The sequence below is a fragment of the Gopherus evgoodei genome, chromosome 10 (assembly GCF_007399415.2).
Source record: "Gopherus evgoodei ecotype Sinaloan lineage chromosome 10, rGopEvg1_v1.p, whole genome shotgun sequence".
Lineage (NCBI taxonomy): Eukaryota > Metazoa > Chordata > Testudines > Testudinidae > Gopherus > Gopherus evgoodei.
In genome coordinates, this window is record NC_044331.1 from 81193850 (window position 1) to 81220252 (window position 26403).

The 26403-nt window shown below is 44.0% G+C and overlaps 1 protein-coding gene across 6 annotated transcripts in view; it reads left to right on the forward strand.

The window, feature by feature from the left end:
* Window positions 1-26403, forward strand: part of LMF1 (lipase maturation factor 1) — a 330506-nt gene that overhangs the window by 217952 nt on the left and 86151 nt on the right. For 5 of the 6 annotated variants that reach the window (XR_004002415.1, XM_030578585.1, XM_030578583.1 and 2 more), the window contains one exon: window positions 18766-18933. The exons of the other annotated variant lie outside the window; for it this stretch is intronic. Coding sequence is in view for 4 of the 5 variants with exons in the window: in XM_030578585.1 (XP_030434445.1) it covers window positions 18766-18933 (168 nt within the window). In the remaining variant the exon portion in view is untranslated. The remainder of the gene's footprint in view (window positions 1-18765; window positions 18934-26403) is intronic. 6 annotated transcript variants of the gene reach the window in all.

Consider the following 26403-nt stretch of genomic DNA (forward strand, 5'->3'; position numbering starts at 1 on the left):
AGGGGTAAGGGGTTTTACCCCCGTTATGCCCTAGTCCCCCACTCGAACACAGGTCTCAGACCTTCTTGGTCCTGCACGGACTCAACCGGGTTAGGATAAGGTTGGAGTTCTGCATGGTATCCCTGGGAACCATTATTCCATCCTTGCCTCCTGGGGGCTACTGTGCCGCCCTGGATATGAAGGACGCGTACTTTCGCAATGCCATCTTCCCTCCGCACGGGAGATGCCTCCGCTCTATAGCCGACTGTCAATACTCCCGGTTTACGGCCATAGTCGCCGCCTACCGTCGCTGATGTCGGATATGCGTTTTTCCGTATCTGGACGATTCGCTTATCCACGGAGACTCTGAGACACAAACCACTCAGCGCGTGGGCATCGCCACGGTCTTATTCACAGGTCAAGGCCTGCTGTTTATTATAGAGCAATCCACTCTGGTCCCCACGCAGAGGTTGGGCTCCCTAGGGGCTATCCTGGTCTCCTACCTAGCCGGAGCCTGCTTATCGCAACTGAGATTTTAGGCGATGGCAACAATCATCTGAGGTCTGAAGGCTTTCCCAACGACCTCAGCTCGTTCTTGTCTCAGTCTCCTGGGTCCATGGTTGCCCGCAAGTTTGTAACCAAACACGCCAAGCTCCGCCTCCGTCCTCTCCAAGTCCGGCTCACTGCCCCTGACGGCGGACGCCTCATCTCTCTGCTCGAGTGTTCATGGTCACCTCTGAGCTTAAGGCCTTTGGTCTTCTAGGGAGCTGGCATTCCTCATCAATGCCCCAAAAATTGAGAGTAGTCCGCCTGGCATGCCAGGGGTTCCAGCGACAGCTGCGAGGCCGTTGTATCTCGGTGTTTACAGCCAACACAACGACCAGGTGCTTCATAAGTATTCAGGGGGGAAATAGTCCTCCCCCCCCCTTTTTTGTCAGGAGGCCATCCATTTCCGGGTCTTTGGCATGGCCCACTCGATGGAGCTGGCGACGTCCTTTCTCCCAGGCGTTTGGAACGTCCTAACTCTTTGCCTCAGCAGGTCTTTCCTGCCTTACGAGTGATCACTCTGCCCCATGTGAGGCGTCCCGCTTTCCGGAAGTGGAGATGTTTCCTCACACAGACCTGTTCGCTCACCGCGAGAGCAGGAAATGCCAGGTATTCTGCTCCTTCCAAGATCTCTCCTCGGAATCGATCTTGGACGCATTCCTGATGCCGTGGAAAGGCCAACTGCATTATGCCTTCCCACTGTTCCCACTGGTTCATTAGGTCCTGCTCAAACTCCGCAGGGGCAGAGCGTGCATCATCATGATCACTCCAGAATGGTCCAGGCAGCGCTGACATACCACGTTACTCGGCCTGTCAGCCCAGACCTCATCACTCAGGGCAACGACAGACTTCGTCGCTCGGACCTGCAGCCTCTTCGCCTCACGGTAGCTCCTGCGTACCTGAGTCGGGGTGACAGGCAGCCTTCCACCTGGTCAACGTACCGGGCCAGGTGGAAGCGTTTCTTTTACAGCTGCAATACGCTCGATCTTGCTCCTGCTGAGGTCTCGATCCCCTCTGTTTGGCCTGCCTCTGGCCTTCAGCGGCAGGACCTGGCGGTATCAGCGCTGAGGATACACTCAGCAGCCATCTCTACCTTCCAGCAGGCTGAGATGGACGTTCAGCGTTCTCACGCTCTATGGGTTCGAGGTCCCTCAAGGGCTTGGAGCGCTTGCACCCTCGGGTGCGCCGCCCAGCCCCGACCTGGGACCTCAACCTAGTCTTGGCCAGACGGGTCTCTGAGATCAGAGCTCTTACGGGGGTTCCGCCGTACACTAGGTTTCACAATGACAAGGTGCAGTTATGACCGCACCCGGCTTTCCTCCCTAAGGTGGTTTTGGCTTTTCATGTTACCCACAATTCAACGCAATGGGCACAACCGTTGCACTCCTTGGACATCTGGGGAGTGCTCGCATTATATTGTGCTGACAGAACCATTTCCTAAGGTGCCCCAGCTCTGTCCCGGTAGCGGGCCAAAGGGAGGGCTTGCTTGTTCTCCTCTCAGAGGATCTCATCTGGGGTGATGGCGGACATCCCCACTTGTTATGATTTGGCTCATATTTCCCCAAGCCACATCACCGTGCATTCTACCAGGGCTCAGGCTTCATCTGCCGCCTTGCTGGCTCGTGTTTCTACCCACGAGATCTGTCGTGAAGCTCCATTGGTCCTCGGTCCATACCTTTGCTTCGCAGTAGGCCCTGGTTCAGCAGTCAAGAGAGGCTGTAGCCTCTGGCTCGGCAGTTTTATTCTGCCACATTTCACTCCGACCCCACCGCCTTTGTAAGGCTTGGGATTCACCTAACTGGAATGGATATGAGCAATCACTCGAAGAAGAAAAGACGGTAACTCACCTTTGTAACGGTTGTTCTTCGAGATGTGTTGCTCATATCCATTCCACACCCGCCCTCCTTCCCCACTGTCGGAGTAGCCGGCAAGAAGGAACTGAGGAGCGGGTGGGCCGGCAGGAGTATATATGGAGCGCCATGGTGGCGCCACTCTAGGGGGCGACCTGCCGGCCCACTGAGTTGCTAGGGTAAAAGTTTTCCGACGAATGTGCACGCGCGGCGCGTACACCAAACTGGAATGGATATGAGCAACACATCTCGAAGAACAACCGTTACAAAGGTGAGTAACCGTCTTTTCACTGTGGTTGCTGATATTTTGTTTTAGGGAAAATGCAAGAGGGTATTAAAATAGTTCATAAAACCATTTTAAGTGCATTTAAAAATTTTCTTTGATCTCACAAAGCCTTCATCTAAAGAGCGTCACTGCTAGTATATTGATGTCTTTTGCAAAGAGATGCAATGCTATAGCCTTTCTGATTGCGATTCAGCAAAGCACTTAAGCATCTGCTTAAGCTCATTCCCACTCTGTGAAGTTTAAGTATTTTGCAGAACCAAAGCCTGTCCCTTACTCCAGAGAGCCGTCCATACACATGAAGGTCATTGACTTCAATGGAACTATGAGGATTACTCACTTGAGTAAAAATTTGCATGATCAGTTTCTTGAATTTTGGTTATAGAATTTTTGGTGGTGACAAATTAGATTCAGATCTGGACAGAAAACCCAGAGCCAGCCCCTCGAGCTTCCAGAAACTCCATCCAAATTATGCAGCTGGTGCCCATAACCATAATAGACTGAATTGAAATGCCAAAAGCTAAATCCTCCATACTTTCAGCAAACTTGGATAAAGACCCAACTTTCATAGACTAGGCCCATCTCTGCCATGAACAGAAAACTCAAGTGCCGTTCTGAAAGCCCTTTATTTATCGGGATAAGAAATGAGGGTTTTAAATAGTGTCATGTAAACCTTGGGTTTGCTTAAGTTTGGGCATGTAGCTAAAGATTTAAATGCATCTGAATTATTCAAAATCTCTTAAATCAGTAAAATCAAGCTGGAGCTATCATGAAAACACATCTCCTAACAACTTTTGTCAGGATAATGTTGATAATAATAATCCACTATTTTAAACATGGAACCAAAGCTAAGTAACCATGTGATTTATTTTTTTTAATAGCTACAGAACATGTCCCTGCCTTCCTGTTGCTTTTCATTCTCGCTCATTACACCTCTGAAATAAGGCTTGAACCTGCAATTCTATCTGCACAGAAGGACCTCCCCTCCCTTCCACATATATGTAACCGATTGCGGAATCAGGCTGTACATTGTAAAAGTGCTCAGAGCAGGGGCTGTGCCTTCTGTTTGTTCGGAGACGGTCTTAGCCCACTTTTTAGTACTAGCTGATAAATAATAAAGATTTCTTGTACTTCCTACTTCCAGTCATTCGCCCAGATCCTTTCTTTCTCAGATCTCAAAGACCTGGCTTTTGGCTCTTTCCTCTGTCTGGGAGTTTTACCCAAGTATGGCCTGAGTAAAAATGAATAAGAACTTACAAATTTGGCTTATTGCTTTGGCATTTAAAGAACAAGGTAGTCCAGAGAGATAGAGGACAGGGGAGTAGTGTTAGGCCAACGCAGAGCATTACTGTCTACACTAGAAAGAGTTTGCCAGTATAGCTGTACAGGTATAAGAGTTCTTTTGTCAGTACAGTGCACTGCAGTTCCCTGAATGAAGAACTATGCCGACAACAGGACTCCTGCTAATATAACTGAGTCTACGTTGGGGTTTTTGCTGGCACAGCTATGTCAGCTAGGAGTGTGATTTTTTTTTTCACACTCCTAACTGACAGTTTTGCTAGCATAGCTATTATGTGTCTACCAGCCCTCAGTTACTTGCCCACAATCTCACAAGATGTCTGTGAGCCACAGAAGAGAACCCAGATTTCCTTAGTCCCCATCCAGAGCTTTATCTATAACCCATCCATCTTTGCGCCCCTGAAACGGGGTGCAGCATTATTTCAGATGCCATTCCTATCTAGAGAGGTCTGTTCTAAGTTAGAGATGTAGCGGTTTTCCAGGAACACATGGCAGTTCTTCGTACAAACATCCAGGATGACGGGAGCTGATGCTCGTCAACTCATTTCAGCCTTCCAAGCCTTGTAAAAACATCCAATCACTGCAGTTGCCAGTCACTGTACACAAGGGCTGGATTTTGAACCAGGGTCCCTGAGGTGAAATTCAGTCTGCTTTTTATCTGAAGCCGCTTGGGAGTTTGTGATTTTTATTATGACTGTTACAATTTACTCACATTGGTTTTCCTTAGTGTTCTCCAAGATCTGCACATGCGGTTTTCAGAACTAACCAGCACCAAAATGCTTTCTACAGGTTACCAGCATCTTCATTTGTTCTTCGGAAATGCAGTTTGCAGTGTTGACTGCTCAAACCCAGGAGGCTTGTTTAAACAGCCTGGTTGAGGTCGATGATCAGTTTTAACGTGTCGTTCATTTATTTGAAAAGTTAAACCAGGCAGCCTACAACTCTTAGGTTGCCCCCGCCTCTTTTAGTTTGATTTGGCTTAAGGCTAAGTGGTGTTCCAGTTTGAGGAATTCAAATGTTCAACAAGGTAGCGAGTTCCTAATGACACAATTTACCCTTTATGAACACATTTTATGAAAGAGCCCACTGTTCATCGCCAGTTTTAACTCTTGTTTGTGTTTAACCAAAAAAATATATATATATCCAGGTCCCAAAACAGCCTAATCTAAACACAGGCACGAGCCATGAGCTTTCCTTAGATAAACTCCCCTCTGATTGCAGCATGGTGTTCCTTGGCCTCGCACTGGGCATCGTATTTATGGTCATGCAAAAAAATCATTCCGAAGGAGATATGGTTCCAGTTTTAACACAGGACTTTTTTTTTAAGTGAAGCAATATGGGTCTTTTTTGAGAGGAGGTGATGGCCATAAATTTTTAGTGTGGTGAATGGTAGATTAAATGCCAGATTCCATTGCTGTTAACAGGCAGATCTGGCAGGTCAAAATAATTCCTACCACCCCTTCCCCAAAGTGACAGACTAAGGGCTTGTCTGCACCAAGGTGTGAATCAACTGAAAGCTCCATAGGGCGCTTTGACACACACTCATGTCGAAAAGCAATACGTCAAAGTGCACTACAGAACTTTTAGTGCAAGGTAGCAGGGTCCACATGGCAAGTTCGTGTGCAGCAAACTTGTGTGCTCTAGATTTGCACATGTGGACAAGCTCATAGCCCTAAAAGGCATCCTTATAGAATAGGTTAGTCTCGGACCCTGAAACAAGTGTTGCAGTAATCTGAAAATTTTGTGTTTATAAATAACTGACTTTCAAAAAAAAACACGTGATTTTTGGGTGCCCAGCGTTAGACCTGAATTTCAGAAAGTGTTCAGCACCTACCCTCTGAAAATTGGGTCCCTTCGAGATGCCTTAGGCTGAGCATCCATTATTGCTAGTCACTTTTGAAAATCTTGGCCCAGAGGCCTAAAGTTAGGTTCCTAAGTCCCTACTGAGGCACCTAAATAAAGGACTGTTTTGAATGCCAGCAGTTCCAAGTGAAGTCAGTGGTTCTAAAAGGAAAGGTCTTCTACATTTCCATGTCTGCAGTGTCTGTATAATTCTATGGGGATTCTTCAAGAAAGGCACACCTTCCATTGAACTTAAACAATTTAGAAGCCATCAGGGAGCTATTGATAAGAGCTGACCTCTCACTGAACATCATCTCTTCTTCCTGATACAGAAGAAGATGGATCTGAACCACGCCCAGTTCCAGTCTTTTCCAAAGTCTGAGTGTATGCATATCTGGGGGTTTAGTTTGGGCCTCTCTCACTCTACAGCCAAATATCAGATACTAAGACTAGCTTTGATCACATGGAATCTGTACGGATGAGATGTGACTTCCACTGAGAGACTCAGCTAACAAATTTGCAAAGTTTAAACACAATAACAAGTTAACTGGAATCTTAATGGATTACTCTGGGCCCATTTGGGTCCAGTTCTTATCTCACAGGCCTCTGTTGATGTGCATCTGTTAAAATCATTTCTTGCATAACCCTACCCAAATGCGGCACAGTGCTTGGCCAATTTTATTATATGCTACAGTACAGTCAGCATTGTGTCCTCTGCCTCTTTACATGTGTGTCTTTCAGAGTTAGCGTCTGATCCAGCATTGGTTCTGGGCCCCCTTTGCTGTTGCTGAGGTCAAAGGGAGTCAGTTGAACTCAGCATCTCACAGTATGTGGCCCTTAACTTTCCCTTCCCTCTCCCTTCCAACTGTGTTTACATTTGGAGTCTTCATAGTGTAAGGAACTTTACAACGTTTCCACTACTGGGAAAAAGAGAGAACTGGAAACCTTATGATGAGGGTATAAAGGTTAAAAAGAAATCAGGAACTCCGTTTAACAAACTGAGAACAAAATGAGGCAGGCATCTGCCAAGTTTCCCCCACCTGAGTCCCATTCCCCTCTCCGGGGCAGCAGGCAGCTGAAGAATATGTTTCTTAGCACTGTATTACCTTTTACTGGGCTATGTGTTTTCTGCTAATTGAATGTGAGGTTGTTTTGTCATTTTTTTCACATCCGGCAAACATTTTTTCCACCTTCTTCCTCCCCTGCCCATCTCATTCCTTGCAAGGGTGAGCTTTACTTGTTTATAGAAGTCAGATACCTTTTTTTGTCTTTTTTGGTGTTTATATTTAAACAGATTTTTAAATGGCACCTCTAGCTGCAGTGACCCTCCGCTAGTGAAACCCCTGCAACCTTTGGGAGCAGAATATTGTTACAGGGAAACATCGTTTTGCTGCTACTTAGCTTTTGAGAGGAAGCAGAAACATTTATTTTCAAAGCAGGAGACAGCAATGCTGTGGCAGCATTTGGTCCTGGTGACTTTGTTTCTGTTATGCCAAAGGATCATTGTAAACGTCTTCCATGGCACACGGCAAACACCAACTAGGTGCTGTGTCAGAGGCTCTCTACAGATTTTCTATGTTCTGATGCTGAGTGCGGCAGCCAAACCGAGGAACAGTCAGATTTAGAAAAAGTCGTTTGTACTTTAAAAAATGGAACCAGCTTCTGACTGGATGATTTTTTTTTCTTTTTAATTTTATAAATGATTTGCCCCCAATTTAGCAAAGTATTTAAACTAGCAATTAAGTACCACTGACTTCAAGTGCTTTGCTGAATGGTAACAGTTATCAGTTAAGTATTGCTTTTTACCTGCAAAAGATTTTTACAAACGTGTTAATCCTCACCTCACCTCCTATGAGGTAGCTTCTGTAATATCGATCCCATTTGGCAGATCCTCAGCTGGTGTAAATGAAAGCAGAGCGTTTAAGTGATTTGCCCAAGTGCACAGCGGCAATGCATGTAAAAACTGGAATTATGACTTCTGAATTGCTGGCTCTAGTAATTGTGTGCTTAGACCACACTGCCTCTGGATGGAATGCTGGCTAACTTACAGGGCGTCGCTTCTTTGTGCCCAGAATGAACAATTGAAACTAGCTTGTGATCCTTAGTGTTGCACAGGTTACAAAATCTGTTTCACTTTCTCGGACCCTGAGGCTTTACGGTGATGCCTTGATTATCCATCCATCATCTATTATTATTTACCTATGGGAAGCATTGAGGGGGATGATCCCTTTGAAAGATGCTGAAATAAAATAGCTGCTTATATCAACCGTTTGTTGCTAGATAAGGGGGCGCCGGCTGGGAGCCAGCAAATGCATCTGCTCGCTCTTGTACCAAAGTGATCCCCCTGTCTTGTAGCAGAAAAGAGTAAGTGAGCCCAAGTGTAACATATATTAAAGCGAAATGTAAAATAGCAAAGGCCATATGAACGGAGCAGAGGTATTTTCTCGCTGTCTAGTCTAACGTTTGGTATCATTTTTCTCTAGGATTACGGGGGCTTTCACCTCATAAATTTGTGCCTGCTTTAGGTCGTTAATCTTTCTTTACATGTTGCCTTGCAATTTTAGAGCTTTGCCACCATCTGGGATCACATTTTAAATGGCGTTTCCACTCAGTACGTTCCTTTTCATGAAATTATATATATATGAAAATATAATAAATATATCATGGCTGGTTGGTTTTAAACGTTTTCAGTGCTTTTGCAAGGGCTTACGCTGTGTGGAAAAGTTTGTCTTCTTTAATAGGGAGTCATAACAACAGCCAGTTAAAGGACCATATTTGCAATATGCTCATAATTGGCAATTTAAAATATTGGTGTATAATTCCACCTTGTATTTTGCTGAGGAATGTGAACTTTGTTGTTAAGACATCACAGTCCGTTCAGTATGTTATTGTCACTGCTGCAGAGAGAGAAGGGGCAACATAGATAGAAAATTCCAATGCAAGAGGATTTCCAGGGAAGCACCAACATGTATTAACTTGATGATGAATGATCAGTTCTGTCTGGTGGCACAACAGATGTGCCTGGATTTGAGGCCAGGTTTGAGAGAGTTATCATCAGCACAGTCTATTTGGTGGTGTTACATGAAAACCCCTGCAAGGGGAAATGCAGGAGAAGAATGGGGAAATGCACGAGAAAGGGAAAGAGACTTAGTTCATACAGAGCCCTTCATTCGCCAGTTCGTGGAGGCAATAGAAATGACAGAAAAGGGCAAGTGAAAGGGGGCTGTGGAATGCTATTAGCTGCCAAAAGGTGGATCGGGACCTAATATTTTGTCTGAGTACCACTCAGCTGTCAACAAGGGATGGGTATTTGGGAACCCTGGAGTTGTGGGACAGTGTCCATAGATCATGGAAATCCAGAGGGAAGGCATTCCCCAGAAGTATGGTAGCAAAGGCTGCTTTCCTGCCCCAGACCCTCCCCAGCCAGAAGCCAGGTTCTATCAGGGTTGTGTGCTAATATTGACTGAAAAAGCAGCAAAGAATCCTGTGGCACCTTATAGACTAACAGACGTTTTGGAGCATGAGCTTTCGTGGGTGAATACCCACTTCGTCAGACGCATGTAGTGGAAATTTGCCGCTTTTACAGATCCAGACTAACATGGCTACCCCTCTGAATACTGGCTGACTCGTCCATGGCTGGACAGTTGCTGCCAGAGAGAGAGCACTGCGTGAGTTAATGTTACCTTTAGGCGCATTCATTCTCCCATGGATGTCTGCACAGATGTCCCAGGGGTAATGCCGTGGTGCTTGGCTACTTCTGAGCTCCCCCTCCATCTGGCTTTGCCACCAGGATTCCTGAGTGTCAGTCATCTGTGAAGCTTCTTTAAGGGAGCTTCCATGAGAAGCGGGGATGGCGAAAGGGCCGTACCATGGAAGTGGCACTACTTCTCTCAGCATCACCCAGATCAGGAGGCCCTGGATTCAGTACACCTGGGCCGGGAAGGTTTTTATTCCCACTCTAGTGGAGGATCAAGTCCTAAACATCATTCATTATCTTGAGTTCCCATATCCTAGGTCGGGCACACACCTTGTTACTCTGATGTGCAATGGCAGTGCATTCAACGTAAAAAGCTTCCCCTTATTTGATTAATGCTTCCCCCTGTATCCAGAGAGAGCCATGGTTCCCAATTCTGCTTTCAGTCACCCTGGTGTAAGTCCATTGGTCAAATTTCCACTGGTGTAACTGAAATCAGAATCTGAACCATTCTCTGTGACCAAATGTGGCATTTTGCTGATGCCATTAGTAACAGGCATTTCCCCTGCAAATAGAAGAAAATTAAGCTGCAGTAAGATCCTATAAGTTCCCTAAGTCCTTAGGCCATCAGAGTCAAGATGTCTGTTGCTAGCTTGGCTGATTATTGTAAAGCAATTCTGAACAAATAAATAGCCCAAATGGCCCAGCAGTTTCTGGTGTAATTTTAGCTCTGTGCTCCTCCAAGAATGTAAACGATGAATAGGTGAATCTGTAATACATCTACAATTAATTCTATGTACGGCAAGCAGCCCTAGGGCTTGCAATGTAGGAATAATGTCAATAAACAGGTATGCTATGGACCATGGAAATGTGGTCTTTATTAGTTGGCAGGAAAGTTTTGACCATGAGCTGGGGTGCTGTCTGGAAAGCAAACAGTTCAGTTATAGATCTTCTTTCTTTCCCCATCCAATTTGCTGGAATCCAAAATCTACCACTTAAATGTACCCCTGGTAAAATATAAACCAATGGACATTTACCACTGTGTAAATCAGGGCTGACTCGTCATGAGCAGAGTTTGGCTGGGTAAGTAAATGTCACATACAGGAAGGTTTCACCTATGTTAGTGACTTTGCAAGTGCAGCTCTGTGAACTTGAACGCGAATCCCCAGGGATATTTTATAACACAGATGCATAAAATTTCATGGGAGAATTTCTCCCAAGGCCCTTTCCCCTCCAGTGTCTGTAGCCATCATTCCACAAGAAACCCAATGCCCAGACACGAAGCATTTCTCTGATTTTTCATGCTTCTAACTTTTTGTTTCCAAGGCTTCACTAGGCATGGTGGAGGGACCTGTTTCTGCTTTGAAAACCCTCCACATGCGGAAGGCTGGGGAAGGGGGTTAAAAATGAACAAGCAGATTTTTTTATATATATATATATAAAGTAAAATATATATACTCTACATCTGAAGTTTATTTGGGTCCTTTGGGACAGTGGCGCGGCACTACGTCTGTAGTAAATTGCCAACATTTTATGGTTTTGCTGGCACTGAGTCAAACACACATCTCCTTGGCTTTTGTTGCTGTGCTAAAGCAGGCAGATTCCAGTATGTTTTTCTGTTAGCTGAATATTACCATTGACTGGACAAGGGAAGCCCTGCCCAGCCAGAACTTGTAGCTAACTTTTATTATTATTTTTATTAATAGATCTACCGGGACTTAATTATTTTGATGTTTCATTACCAAAGAATCGCCCCCCTCTGAACCATCCTGACATTAGATCTCTGCAATTTGACAGATGCAGCATTTTTCTTTTATTTTGGTTATGATTTTATTTTTATTGGGCTGATGTTAATAATTGGACGTTTTCAGAGGAGCTATTTATTTATTTAAGTTTGCTGTTACATTATCTATCTATCTATCTATCTATCCCCATCCACCCCCTCAATCTATCTATCTATCTATCTATCTATCTATCTATCTATCTATCTATCTATCTATCTATCTATCTATCTATCCCCATCCACCCCCTCAATCTATCTATCTATCCCCATCCATCCCTCTATCTTATCTATCTATCTGTCTGTCTGTCTGTCTGTCTCCACACACCCTGTCTGTCTGTCTATCTCCACACACCCCCTCTGTCTGTCTGTCTGTCTATCTCCACACACCCCCTCTGTCTGTCTGTCTATCTATCCCCATCCACCCCTTCTATCTGTCTATCTATCTATCCCCATCCACCCCTTCTATCTATCTATCTATCTATCCCCATTCACCCCCTCTATCTATCTATCCCCATTCACCCCCTCTATTTATCTATCCCCATTCACCCCCTCTATTTATCTATCTATTCCCACACACCCTATCTATCTATCCGCACACACCCCCTCTATCTATCTATCTATCTATCTATCTATCTATCTATCTATCTATCTATCTCTGAGAAAGTGATGGCTGGAATTTTCAAAAGACCCTAAAAGACAGGAACCTCAATTCCCACTGAATTTCTTCAGAAAATCCCAGTCCACATGTTTATGTTCACATAAAACCACCAAGTTGTGCATCAGGTAAGGTTGCTGCACATGTAACCTACCTGACACAAAACCTCAAAAACCAGTGAATGAACAGGTAAGCTACCTAAGCTCTGCGCCTCCCTGCAGACATACACCTCCTCGTGAGCACATCTACTCTACATCACAGAGAGCATACCATGACCTGAACTCTGCCCAGTAAGGATACCAGCCTTCTAACACTTCCACCAACCCCTCCATGACTTCTCCCTTCCAACCCATTGTCCCTTCTGTGCAGATCTGAGAACCCTCGGCTCCTCATATGTGGGGACTTGGCATTCTAATTGCTATTGCACAAGGGGAAGGCTCTGTGCTGCTATAGAATTGACAGAGAAGACCTAGTGGATCACCTAATCCAGTCCCATGCTCAAATCAGGATCATGCCCTGTAGTAGAGTCTCTATTGTTTTGTCCAATATGATGGAAAACTCTAGCACTTCCATTTGGAGATAAGTACAAGTCACAAAGTTCAGGTCCAAAGTTCAGGGAAGCTTAAATCCTGGGCTTTTTCTGGGGCTCATTTCTGCTTTCCCTAGGATATTCCATGGTCTGGTTAGATCTTTCTCCTAAGGACATTTTCCTCTGATTCTCAGCGCGAGTTTCACCATTCCCTAGTTTGATATCATTGCTCCTCTTCATGTCCCTTTAAACAATTCCTCTATCTTTGTGATGTTTAGACCGTTCAGGTGTGTGTACACAGTTATTGTTGTATCCAGTAGTCCAACAATTGGCCAAGCTAATCCTATTTCCTTTCATCTTTACTCATCAGTAGGTCCCTCCAGACCTTTATTCACGTTTGTTGCTCTTCTCTGATTTCCTTTCAATCAGTCAAAATTTTCTGCGGGTATTAACTCACCCAGGTCTGAAAGATGTGTGTGTCTGTGTTATTTCAACAGAAAAACAAGTTGTTATATCTAAAATTCATAATAAATGCTTGGCATATACATTGCTTTTTACATTTTCAAAGTCCTGCCAAGGCATTGTAGAAGGAATCTTCACATCTGTTAGCGCTGAGAAGATAAAACAGAACCTTTCTCCCACAGCTTCCCTATTCTGCCGCTTCTAGTTCTTATTCTGCGTTAAGGTCATTTGAATTCTGCCTGATGACATGAGTGATCTTGGCCTTTGCTGGTTTCTTCTTTCATACAGGAACTGATGGATTTATGTAAAGTGTTATGGCTCTGGAGCTGATAAGGAACAGCAATAGCAGCTGTGGGTTGATTTTTGGAAGGAAACTTGTGATAATATAACTGTTGCAGTTGTGAGTGCGCAAAGTCTGAAACAAAAGTACCATAGACCTGATCCAAAGCCCACTGAACTCAGTGGGGACGTTTTCCATTGACTTCAGCAGGCTTTGGCCTCGAAATATGTGGAATCTTTGAAGGTGTCTGGCCCATTTTTAAAAATGACATGGACACATGGGACCCTAAGGCTGATTAAACTTCACTCCTGCGTCCAAGTCACTTTTTTGAAAATGGGACTTAGGCTTCTAAGTCTCTTAGTCACTTTACAAATTTTACTTTGTCTGCTCTTGGGCTATTCGCTTTAAACCCAAATTAGAGTCATTTAAATGTCATCCTCGTTAATCTTCTCAATGATGATCATCATAGCAGAAACATCCCAGCAAATATGCATATCTGATGCACCTGAGACATACCTGCAGTATGATCCGTGGAAACGATGTTGTTTAGACAACAAGTTTAAGCAATGCATGTAGGGAAACATTCTTTTGATTATTTGGAAAGCGAGATGTCTGTTACTGTCTTTTAAAAATTAGGGTAAAATGCTGGGTTTTCTAGCCCTCTTATTGCCGTCAGTTTATAACAAGCTCATGAATGTTTTTGAATGACCCTCAGTGGGTTTTATAGCAGCATCTACTATTAAAATGTAAGGCGACCAGCCAAGAAAGCAACACAGAGATACAGATTCTGCAGAAATTTTGCAGATTTATTTGGGGTGGGTGGTGAGAATTCCCTGAAGAATATGGAAAAATTCCCTTGACATATTTCTAGTTTCCACGTCATTACTAATCCTTGGGCTCGTCCTCTCCCTTATGCTTTTTGACTTTGCACATAAATGCACCACAGTTGCTAACATGGGAGACTCACTCCATATACATAGCACACTTTTAGCAGTGGACTATTGGAGGACAGTGTGGGACTTGTTTTCATACACACAATACTGTAGTATATGCAGAAGAGCTTTGAGTTTTCCCTACTCTGAGAAGGAATATCGAACAGTGGGATTAAATACGTGATCAGAGTTTATGTAATACTGTACCAATGAGGAAAGGGGGGGCGCGGGAAGGCCATGTGTGTTTACAGTCCCAGAGAAGAGCATTTACTCTGGTGTATCAATAACCTTGTGTTGGGTTTTGATGGCATAGAGTTTAGTAAATTAGGAGTTTTTAGGTACTTAGCACTTTAATGGTTCTCACTAAAAACATAATTAAACTCTAGACCCCTTAGGGAGAATAAACAGTTTATTGTGCATATTTTTAGAATCTGTTGCCAACCCTGGTAGATACAAGCCAGAAAAAGTGCATTAGCTGGAACTTAGAATTTATTTATCACAGTGAGCAGCCCCCACCAAATATCGCTTGAGAATCACACGTCACAAATCTGTCCGATGAATTATGGAATTAATTCTCCCCAATCTTATTTCAAAACACATGTGTGATGTTTTTTCTTACTGGTGGAGGTGCAGGGCAGGGCTGTAGGTTTATTGTGTGTGGTGGGTTGACACATGCAACCATGCTGTTGCAAACAGTTTTATATTTAAAAAGTAAAACCATTTTGTGGGATCATCCAACATTGCAGCTTATCCTAAGACTGCTTAGCCAAGGTTTCCTCTCCATTTGAGTTATGAGTTTGTCTTGCAGCTGGTTAATTCAGTTCATACAGGGCTGCTTCAGACACTGAAGTGGATCACAATCGCTATCTCTTGCTCAATTCTCTCAGTAGAACTTCTTCTTGGAAGCTTTCTAGGATGCATGAGGTTATGAATCAGCAAAGAAGTTGAGCTGAAGGTTTAACAACAGCCCCGGACTAAACCCCCTTTAAAAAGATGATGGAATGTTTCCCTCTTCCCATGGTTTTGACACTGACGCCTCTTCATGACACAGCAGAGATGTTTTCATAGGAAACAATTGTGCTAGAAAAGCACTCAGCATGCCAGAATTACGCAGTTCTGCAGGTTTTCCTCTTAAATGCCAGCATATGCTCCATGTACCTTCCCCCAACCTCAACTATACCCGTGGGTATTCCACAGGTGGAATGGTTGGCGGGAGGTGAAGGAGGCAGAGGGGAAAGCCACCCCAAGCTCCAGTTGGCAGCTGTTGACTTGAACACACAAGGAAAACAGAGAGAAATTTCCCGGCGACGCAGGTGCCTGTGTTTCGGGTTGCTCTGACTCTGACTTGCTCTGGAACGCGACTTTTGCCTCAACACCCTTTCCTGAGTAAACACTTGTTTCTCACTGGGAAAGCTGCATAGCACTACACCCTTTTCCACGACCATATGGAATGCATTCCAAAGGAACACACACACACAATGCGCTCCTCTGGGCTTTTCTCTTCTTTTGCCCCTTTCTTCTCCTCACCTAGCTTTTAACTAATCTCTCTCTCTCTCTCTCTCTTTCACACACACACACACACACACACACACACACACACACACACACACACACACACACTTTCCTATTACTTACCGTGTTTTAGTTACACAAGATTTATGGTTTCGAGAGGTGACTACAGTGTTGGAGAGGAAGATTACATTATTGATAATATCTTGATAGGCTCCATATGCCTAAAACCGTTTCCCATCAAAAACACTTCTTTCCCTCCATCAACAAATCCTCCAAGGAGCCATGTATTCTTTGTGGTGCTGCTGCTGGTGCATTAGAATGTAAGTCCCTTGGGTCGGGGACTTATTTGACTCATCTCGCCTCTTGCACAGCCTCTCATCTACCAACATCTGTGTGTAGATATTGAAAACAGGAAAGAAAAAGTACTGTACTAACATGAGCTGCGTTACTGACTCCATGACAAATTGCTAAGTTGCATCTGTTCTCTTTTTCTCTTGTTTCTACTTTGGGATGAGGATTATTGATAATGAAAATGGCCGCTGAGCACTTAGTGTGATCAGGAGTTGGGCTAAATATCAGGAAATCAATCCCTGGAGTCTGGGCTGTCCCCGAACAGATGTATAAATGTCTCCCTAAGCCGGTGGCTCTCAACCTTTCTGGACTACTGTACCCCTTTCAGGAGTCTGATTTTTCTTGCGTAGCCCTAAGTTAAAAATGACTTGCTTACAAAATCATACATAAAAATACAGAAATGTCCCAGCACACTGTTACTGAACAATTGCCAACGTTCTCATTATTATCATATAATTATAAAATAAATCAGTGGGACTATAAATATTGCACTTGCATTTCAGTGTATAGTCTATAGAGCAGTATAAACAAGTCGTTGTCTATGTGAAACTTTAGTTTGTACTGACTTCGCTAGTGCTTTTTATGCATCCTGTTGTAAAACTCAGCAGATATCTAGATGAGTTGATGTACCCCCTGGAAGATCTCTTGGTGTCCCCAAGGGTACGCGTAGCCCTGGCTGAGAACCACTGCTGTAAGCTGTGACTCAGGCTGGGTCTACATGACAAAGTTTTGCAAGCTTAGCTGTATCAGCTGGGAGTGTGAAAAACTCAGAGTAGGCACAACTGTACCAAGAGCAGAGTGCTTTCGTTGGCGTAGCTAATGTCGTTCAGAGAGCCAATGTGGCTGTGCTGGCAGAACGAGACCAGCAAACGCGCTGTATTGTAGACAAGCTCTCAGATGGGTGTGGTTTTGCATGAGACTCTTCTCTCACGTGCTTTTCCTTCCCCTACAGAAGGGGGAGCTTCAGAGACTAGGTTACTTCTCTGCACAGAAGAGGATGCACAGAACCTCTGTGGTCGCAATCCCTTGAGAACAAGTTTCTCAATGCCTGAGTTTGATGCGCCCCACGCTGGCTGCCTTTCTCAAGGATCTCAGCATTTACACTTCTGGTCCTTGCAGAAAGTGAGCCAGTACAGCAAGTGAAGAGGTCTGTGCACATCTTCACAGCATGCCAACAGCAAGATAAAATGACAAGACCCATTTAGCAGGAAGGGAGAGGGATGAGTAGGGTGACCAGATGTCCTGATTTTATAGGGACAGTCCCGAATTTTGGGTCTTTTTCTTATATAGGCTCCTATTACTCCCACCCCTATCCCAGTTTTTCACATTTCCTGTCCGGTCACCCTAGGGATGAAGGTATATGCCACCTTTACCTACCTTTGTTGCTTTTAATTTCGGGTTATTATTTGCAGGCCTTCGACCCATTTGTCCATTCCCCGGTTTGGCTGGATAAAATTATACCCTGTAAAATTAACACTTCATCCAGTTTGGTTTTGATTTAATGTCTCCTCTGTCTCTGTCTCTCCCTCTCTCTCAGGTCTGTCCTTTCTAAAGGGAAATGTACTGTCTAGCAGTTTTGGAGGCAAGATGGAAAAAACCCTTGATGAATCTCTCTAAAGTACTGGGGATTGCTTGTGAAGAATCAAACATCCAGATTAATTTAAAACAGCTCCCAAGTGGGGGGGAGGGGGTTGAAGGGCCCCCAATGGCATTGCAAACCGATCATCTTGCTGAACCAGGATGTATGAACACCATGACCTCTGCCCCCGTGTTGTACTGGACTTGGCAGTGTTCCTTGACCCCTCCGATTGCTCCATCCTGTCCTGGTGTCGAAGGAAGGAAGGATGCGGTCTCTTGTCCTGGGGGGGTTACAACAGCCTCAAACCCAGATAAAGCAAGAGCTTTATTAATTCCAGCTTTGCTAATAGGGAATTACAATGGTTGTGGGATTTGGCAGTTGGCGCAGACTCCATTGCCATGTACAGTACAACATTTCCCCTGGATTGTTTGTATTTTTGATTTTGCTACAAATAATTTAAAGATGTGTTGTGTCTCCTTCAATTAAAACAGTGATTTTCAGCTATTGTTTGCTGTCAGGATTTTAAAACAATGCTAATAAATTTGAGCTTTTGTTAGATACATCAAGGTGAATTGTTAACTCCTTTTCTTTCTTTTCCTTTTTTCCCCCTTTTTTTAAAGTGTAGCATTTGTATCGGAGGCGGTTATTAACAGACATGAGTTCGTTTTAGCCTGGGTGGTAGGATAAGCAGGTTTATTGCACTGGATAGAAAACTCCTCGGTGTCGAAGAAAAAGATCAGATTGCTATATGAATAATTTGGTGCAAAAACTAGCATCTTAAACTGACACCCCGCCTTTGGAAGCATTTAGTTAGATTGTAAACACTGTTGAAATAGAGCCCGCCTCTTTGAATCAGAAGAGCTGAGTTCCTTTCTCTTCCTGTTTCTGAGACTTCCTGGGTTCCATGACCTTTCTCTTTGTTCCTCTGGCTGTATCACCTCTTTTATGATACTTACCACTTGTTTTGATTTTTTTTCCCTCCCCAGTTTTTGGTTTTACAACAAGAAAATGCAGAATTTGGACTGAAAGGGAAATGGTCTTCAAAATTTTTCATTTTGGGGGGTGGGGTGGGGGAGAGGTCGTTTTCCGATATAAAGTTTCACCAAAGTATGTTTAACCAGCTCTTAGTAATGGTGGTAGATGTGGAGGGGACTCATTGCCACATGACACCTCTTCTTTACTCTTCCAGACCCAGCCAGTACCCAACCCACTAGCCTATTACATGCACCGGTCACCGTGGTGGTTCCACCAGTTTGAGACGTTATGCAATCACTTCATCGAGCTGGTGGTGCCGTTTTTTATCTTCATGGGACGTCGCATGTGCATCATTCACGGCATTTTACAGATTCTCTTCCAGGTGAGGCTTTCCTGCTTTTGCCTTACTAGCATCATGGCTGAGTGAGTGGTTGCTGGGGCCATTTGAAAGACTTTGGAAGCCTCCCCCTATGTATATATGCGTTGCTGCATGACTGTACAAGATCTAGGGAACTATACGAACAAAAATGGCAGGGGAATTGGATGATTCATGTTAAGTTACTAGTTTGAATCCAGCCCAGGTTGATGGTTATTCAGAATCATTGGCTGACAACTCTTTGATGAGCTGCTGGCAGTGTCTGATGTTAGTGCATTCACTACAGCAGGGATCGGCAACCTTTGGCATAAGCAGCAAAGAATCCTGTGGCACCTTATAGACTAACAGACTTTTTGGAGCATGAGCTTTCGTGGGTGAATACCCACTTCTTCAGATGCATGTGGTGGAAATATCCAGGGGCAGGTATATATATGCTAGCAAGCAAGCTAGAGATAACGAGGTCAGTTCAATCAGGGAGGATGAGGCCCTGTTCTAGCAGTTGAGGTGTGAAAACCAAGGGAGGAGAAACTGGTTCTGTAGTTGGCAAGCCATTCACAGTCTTTGTTCAATCCTGAGCTGATGGTGTCAAATTTGCAGATGAACTGAAGCTCAGCAGTTTCTCTTTGAAGTCTGGTCCTGAAGTTTTTTTGCTGCAGGATGGCCACCTTAAGGTCTGCTATAGTGTGGCCAGGGAGGTTGAAGTGCTCTCCTACAGGTTTTTGTATATTGCCATTCCTAATGTCTGATTTGTGTCCATTTATCCTTTTCCGTAGAGACTGTCCAGTTTGGCCGATGTACATAGCAGAGGGGCATTGCTGGCATATGATGGCGTATATTACATTGGTGGATGTGCAGGTGAATAATGTAATATACGCCATCATATGCCAGCAATGCCCCTCTGCTATATACATCGGCCAAACTGGACAGTCTCTACGGAAAAGAATAAGTGGACACAAATCAGACATTAGGAATGGCAATATACAAAAACCTGTAGGAGAGCACTTCAACCTCCCTGGCCACACTATAGCAGACCTTAAGGTGGCCATCCTGCAGCAAAAAAACTTCAGGACCAGACTTCAAAGAGAAACTGCTGAGCTTCAGTTCATCTGCAAATTTGACACCATCAGCTCAGGATTGAACAAAGACTGTGAATGGCTTGCCAACTACAGAACCAGTTTCTCCTCTCTTGGTTTTCACACCTCAACTGCTAGAACAGGGCCTCATCCTCCCTGATTGAACTGACCTTGTTATCTCTAGCTTGCTTGCTAGCATATATATACCTGCCCCTGGATATTTCCACCACATGCATCTGAAGAAGTGGGTATTCACCCACGAAAGCTCATGCTCCAAAACGTCTGTTAGTCTATAAGGTGCCACAGGATTCTTTGCTGCTTTTACAGATCCAGACTAACACGGCTACCCGTCTGATACTTAACCTTTGGCATGCGGCCCGTCAGGGAAATCCGCTGGCTGGCCAGGACGGTCTGTTTACCTGCAGTGTCTGAACGTTCGGCCACTCACAGCTCCCACTGGCTGCGGTTTGCTGATCCAGGCCAGTGGGGGCTGCGGGAAGTGGCACAGGCCGAGGGAGCTGCGTTTGGCCGAACCTGCAGACGTGGCAGGTAAACAAACCATCCTGGCCTGCCAGCGGATTTCCCTGATGGGTCATGTGCCAAAGGTTGCCAATCCCTGCCCTACAGATTTATCTACATCACACTTGTACCGATTAGCAATTTTATGGGCAGAGAGGACAAGACTGGCAAAAGGATTAAAATGAGATGCTGACTAGGCCATGACTCCAATTGGTGGTAGAGTTGAATGAAATTTTGCTATTTATCAAAAACAGATTTTTTTATGAAAACATTTAACTTTTTTTTCAAAATTTTCTATTCTTCGAAGCATATTAACAAATGTTAATGGAAAAATTTAGCCTGTTCGTCATCATTCAAAATATTTGTTTCATTTTTCTGTAATATCAAGTTTGAGCACTTTATTTGAAAATAAAAATGTTCAATGTAATAAGACAATCCATGAAAAATTCCAAATAACTGAAAATCATAGATTGTTCCTTTACTCATTCACATCTGAATCTTTTCCCTCAAATGCTTTTTAATTAAACACCAGCCATTCTGACTCTCAGGTGTAACTTTCAGGTTTTGTTTAATACTCTCTGTTCAATGTCTCTTCAGCGATGAGCAGCTCATATACTGTATTGATGGTGCTTTTGCAAATACATGTGATATATAAACTGGAGAACAACTTATAAACTATCTGGGCAAACCACAAAAATGCTGATTGGATTTTGAAAGACTGACATGAAAGCAAGAGAATGATGAAAGATCCTTCCTTCCCAATCACATTCTGTCACATCTAGGTACCACAGCACGTGTGGCCTGTTTGCTCTCTTTACGCACCTTGTGGTGCTAGGATTATTACATTTCTGATGCCATTTGGTGCTTTATGAAGTCTCTCTTCTAGGCTACAGTCACCTGCAAATGGGAGCCAAGACTGGGACGTGGTATTGTGGGTTAGAAATTGATTTGTTTACCATTTGATTGGCTCTATATTGGAACAATCCAAGATTCCACTTTAAAAAATAAATCCTATCCACATCGGAGTCTTTGACTGTAAGAACTTAGTGGCCAGTTAGATTTCACTCTGCACTGTATACTCAGCAGTACCCTCATACAGAACTAGTCAATATGCCTGTTGAAGCATGGTTGCTATAAAGATGACGATGCTGATAACTCTAGGAGGATGAAAAGATGGTTAGCTATCTCTCATGCCTTGTATCCAGGTGTTGATTATTATTTGAGTGATAGCCTGTCACATGTATTGTGCAGATATATAGCAACTCTAGGCAACTCTTCGGAATTCCTTCTCTTGTTTTTAACCTTCGTGTGTAACGGTAGCATCAGCCAGAGTTATGTGGTTAAATACGATATTCTGTGGCTGCTGCAGTGTGTTCTTCAGAGTGCTAGAAATAATAATTTCAGAATCAGTCTGCATAGTGATGGCATTTCTAGAGTGCCTATTACTTCAGTACCTGCAGTACCTGCAGTATAGTGCTTGCTGAGAAATCCGTGCCAGTGCTTTGGTGCGTAGGTGCCATTCTACTCAGCTCTTCCTAAATTACAGTCCAAGGAAAAAATGTAATAGATCTATGGACCTTATTGCTTGAAAAGACAAAATTTTCAAATAAGTACGGTCCATTTTCCTATTGTGGTTAAACACTAAAAGTTTACGAATAGCTCTTGATACAGAGTGCTGATAGAAAACCAGCTCTTCTTATGTAATGGATTGTGCTAGAAATCTCTTGTGTCAGTTCTCCTAAGTATTGATATTCAATCATTAGTGCTAGAGTGGCTTGTTCAAATTCACCACTGGGCAGTTGATAGGAGCTGGAGTAGCAGCTGCATGTTGCAGGGGTGTGTGATCATGTTCAGTTGGGATGCATGCATTTATTCAGTTGTAACAGCTGGCCTGCCCCCAGCTTTGGACTGGAACGATATGCAGAGTGGTGAGCCCTGTGCTTGGATTTGCTGCAAAACCACAAGTTCATTCAATTACGGGCCCACATTCAAACCTGAACTGAGTTTTGCATTTATAACAAAACCCTAAACCAAGTAAATTTTGTCTGGTTTTGAAGTTTTGCTGCCAAGATTTCAATGTTTTGCACTGCTTTGAGGAAAAAACCATTTTGTCATTCAAATCCCTCCTCCCAGCCATCCCCCATGAACCAAAAAAGATGCACAAATATCTCTGCATTATTCCTTTGCTGGCTCTGACTTACTGTATATTTAGCGTCCTCCTACATGTAAAACTGAGCATCGTAGCAAAGAAAATGAATGCTGCCCACTCTAGAGCCAGAACCAAACTTGGAGACAACCATTCTAAATTCAGCCTTCCTGACAGAGCCAGAAAATGGGCTAGCAACTTCTCAGATGACCCCCTAATGGGCAATGCAACCATTTGCATGCTCCACAATTTAAAAGGGGGAGCCACTGGGATCTGAAAAAGAAAGGTACGTACAATAAAGGCTGGTAATGACATAATGTAAGTGCGGCCATCTACCTGCCGTTCAGTTGGCACTTTATTGATAGTTTGCAATTACTGGCCTATTTCTATCACAAGGGGCGTCTGCAAGGGAAAAAGGGTCTCAGTGTAATAAGCAGCCCTGGAGTCTTTATAGCATTTCAACAAAAACCTGTTTATTTAATATTTACTGCTCCTTTCCTTCATTCTGGCTGACTTTTATTGACAATACTTCTGCTCTGCAAAGGAAGCCATAAAGTTTAATGTTGATATACCACTTAATTCTGTTTTTCAAGATTTGAATTGACATTACATGCAAGTTTTATTGGACATTTTATAATTGTTATTGGAGTCATGGTGGCTAGGCTGAGTAAGTGTATTTTTCCAGATTCCAACTGGCCTGGAGAATGTTGCTTTGTCGGGAGTCCCCCTCCTGAAACAGTGTAAATTATTCTTCTGACTATTTCACGCTGTAATGAAAAGGTGTAGGGAAGAGACTTCCATCATTGCCAGTCCTGCTACAGAGAGGGTAAGAAGCGTGTGATTCCAGCAGAACTGAGGACTACGCTCACGGGGCATGACTCAATGACAGAATTACAGTCTGGTTATGCTGTATTGTGCATTTATCATTTGCAATACATAGGATACCAGTGAGGAACCTACTGTGGGGAAGCTATTGAGCAGATCTGTCTGAACATGAATGAAACATATGCAGTGACTCTTGTAAATATAGATATGTAAAATGCTCACTTTCCTCATCTGTTGTTCAAATATTTTTTTGTTATATATACACTGCATTTAAAGAGAAACTGACAGTGTTGGCTGGCCCCAGATTTTACCCTCTTTTCACCCCTCCCACTAAAAAATGTTTTTTTCTTTCAAAATATCCACCCCACTATAATTGAGAAATTTCTTCGCTTCTGAAACCAGGGGCTGTATCAGGCTTAAAACCCAGAGGCTGGGCTGGAGGACCAGACAGCAAACTTAGGTCCTGTCCCTGATTGTTTCTTGGAAATGCACTGCATGCGTAGATAAAGCACCAACCCTTCCTCATCGTGGTATTGTTCGGGTGAGCAAGGCAGGGAGGTTGAAATTGATGGGAATTGTATGTGCTAGACACCAGCCTGCCCTGTAGGCTCAGAGACCTTGAAGCAGGTAGGAAGAGTGAAGATCTGTGCTACACACCTACCATCTTCATGAAACCCGTTGGTCTGAGCCAACCAACCAGAGAGCTAAGATTTGAAGAATGCTTCAGCCTCGTAACTGCAGGTGGTGGTGGTGGTGTTACCTTTTTTTTTCTGTTGAGTGTGTGTTTTTACGACCTTGGGTGTGTTTTCTGGAGTAAAAGGAGTAAATTTTGGGCCCATCCACCTTGACAAATGTCCCTTTAACTAAAGCTGCCTCTTATTTCACTCTCTGGCTGGATTCCTAGTTAGTGATGTAATCCCTGTGAACGTGAGAGCATCCCAATGCCAGAGGGCGAGGGGCTCACTGTATCAGGTAGAGAGTTTCAGCTGGCCTGACCAGTTCAGTGTACCCCCAATTCACTTATGACTTAACTCCCACGACACCTACTAGGTACAGATTATCATTAGCAAGCCAATAACACACGGATCATTACTGTTCCTTGTGGTGTATATATGGTAAATGCCCAAAGGACTGCAAATGTGAAGGAAATATGGGACTAAAATATGTTTGAACCAGCCAAGTCTAGAGACTGGGTAAACAGGCTTTTTCCAGACAGAGGAAAGGCCAGCACCTCTATCCAGGTGCAATGGCAATCACAGACAGATGGCCGTTCATTGGCATATCAGCAGCTACAGGGACAGATCAGTTGGCATTGTAGAAAACCCCAGAGGGGAAGAAACCAGCATGGAACCTTCTCCATCAGACTCCATGGCCTCTTTTCTACAGCAGGGACACCGGTTTTTGAGAAAGATACGTTTCAAAAGTTCAGTGAACCATGAAAGAGATAGGCAAAGAACCCGAGTGATCTCTCACCTAATACGGCAAAGGAACCAAGCCCTTTGGATTTGTGGGGGATTTTGACAAAGGGAGGGGTCAGCCATCTTCATGCAAGGAAGTGTGGTAAGAATCTTACCTTAAACCAAGATATAGTTTTGTAAAGTCTTGGTCACTAGAAAGTGTTTCTCAATTTTAGTTGCTTGTAATCATTTCTATCTTTATCCCTTATACCTGAGCTCCCCTAAAACCTCTTTTTGATTAAACAAACATCTTTTATTTTTATTCTAAATCAACCCCGTACTGTGTTTGCTTTGACATGGTGATTATCTCCAGTTAAAACAACAAGCTTCCTTCTCTTTAAAGGAGCAATGGACATGATTACTCCTCCGATTGTTCCAGGACTTTTCAGGGCAGACGGTTTGGGGAAAACTTGGGACTTTGGGAAGGTGTTGGGGTCACTTGGCTGGGAGTAACCAAAGAGGGTGGAGACCAGTGTGTGGCTGAGGTGTAACAAGCAAGCTGCTGGAGTCCGAGCTGCTCAAAACGCAGATGCCTAGTGTACGTTTGGATGCTGGCTGGGAGCATCCAGACAGGGAGCTACACCAGCTGAATGTTTTAAGGCACCAGGATTAGAGGATAAGTAGTGACACAACCTCTCACTGGCATGAATTGCACCTCAGAACACCACACTCCCCAATAAGTCAGACAACCTTATTTGTCAGAAACTTCTTAGTGTAAACAGACCTTGGTTTAAAAAGCAAGCGACGAGTGAGAGATGAATGCTGGCTGGTTCCCATTAGAAAAATCATTACTCATCATTATTAAACACCAAATTGCCAAGAAAAAGGCTTTGAGATTTACAGTTGTGGGTGTAGTTCTTGCAAGCATCTGCACATGGAGATATTTGCAGTCAGATAATAGTGCCCAGAGCCCATTTGCCCAGGACCAAAGGTGAGTCACAAGAAAATGTCACCCAAGATTTAAGAGCAGTGAGGCCAACCACCATCAGCAATTTATCCTCATGGCAGGCTCAGAAGCAGCTCTCGAGCCATTAACACAGCTGCGCACAGTGTCTGCCAAGGGGCCAGGTGCCTCTGCTGGAAGACTCTCTTCCACAGCTTGGCATGCATGTCCCGCTACAGCTGGCTACGTCTCGTGTGTGTCCGTGTCTATAAGTGCCGAGGATTCCCTGATGCTGGGAAAGAGATTGAAAAGGGCCATTCTGATCCCATGATTGATTGCAATTTAAACCCTAAAACTCCAGGACAATACACTTTAACTCTCAGAGAGGTTGTTGGGGAATCAAAGCTTTGGGAGCCGTGTGATTCTAATGCTGGGAGAGCCTTTATCAGACTTCCCGTAGCTCAGTAACTACAGCTGAGTGGCATGGATGGAGTGTTCCTACAGAGCCGTATGCTTTTGTATGCAGTGTTTGTGACCATCATTGCATGGCAGCACTACAGTGACAAGCATTCG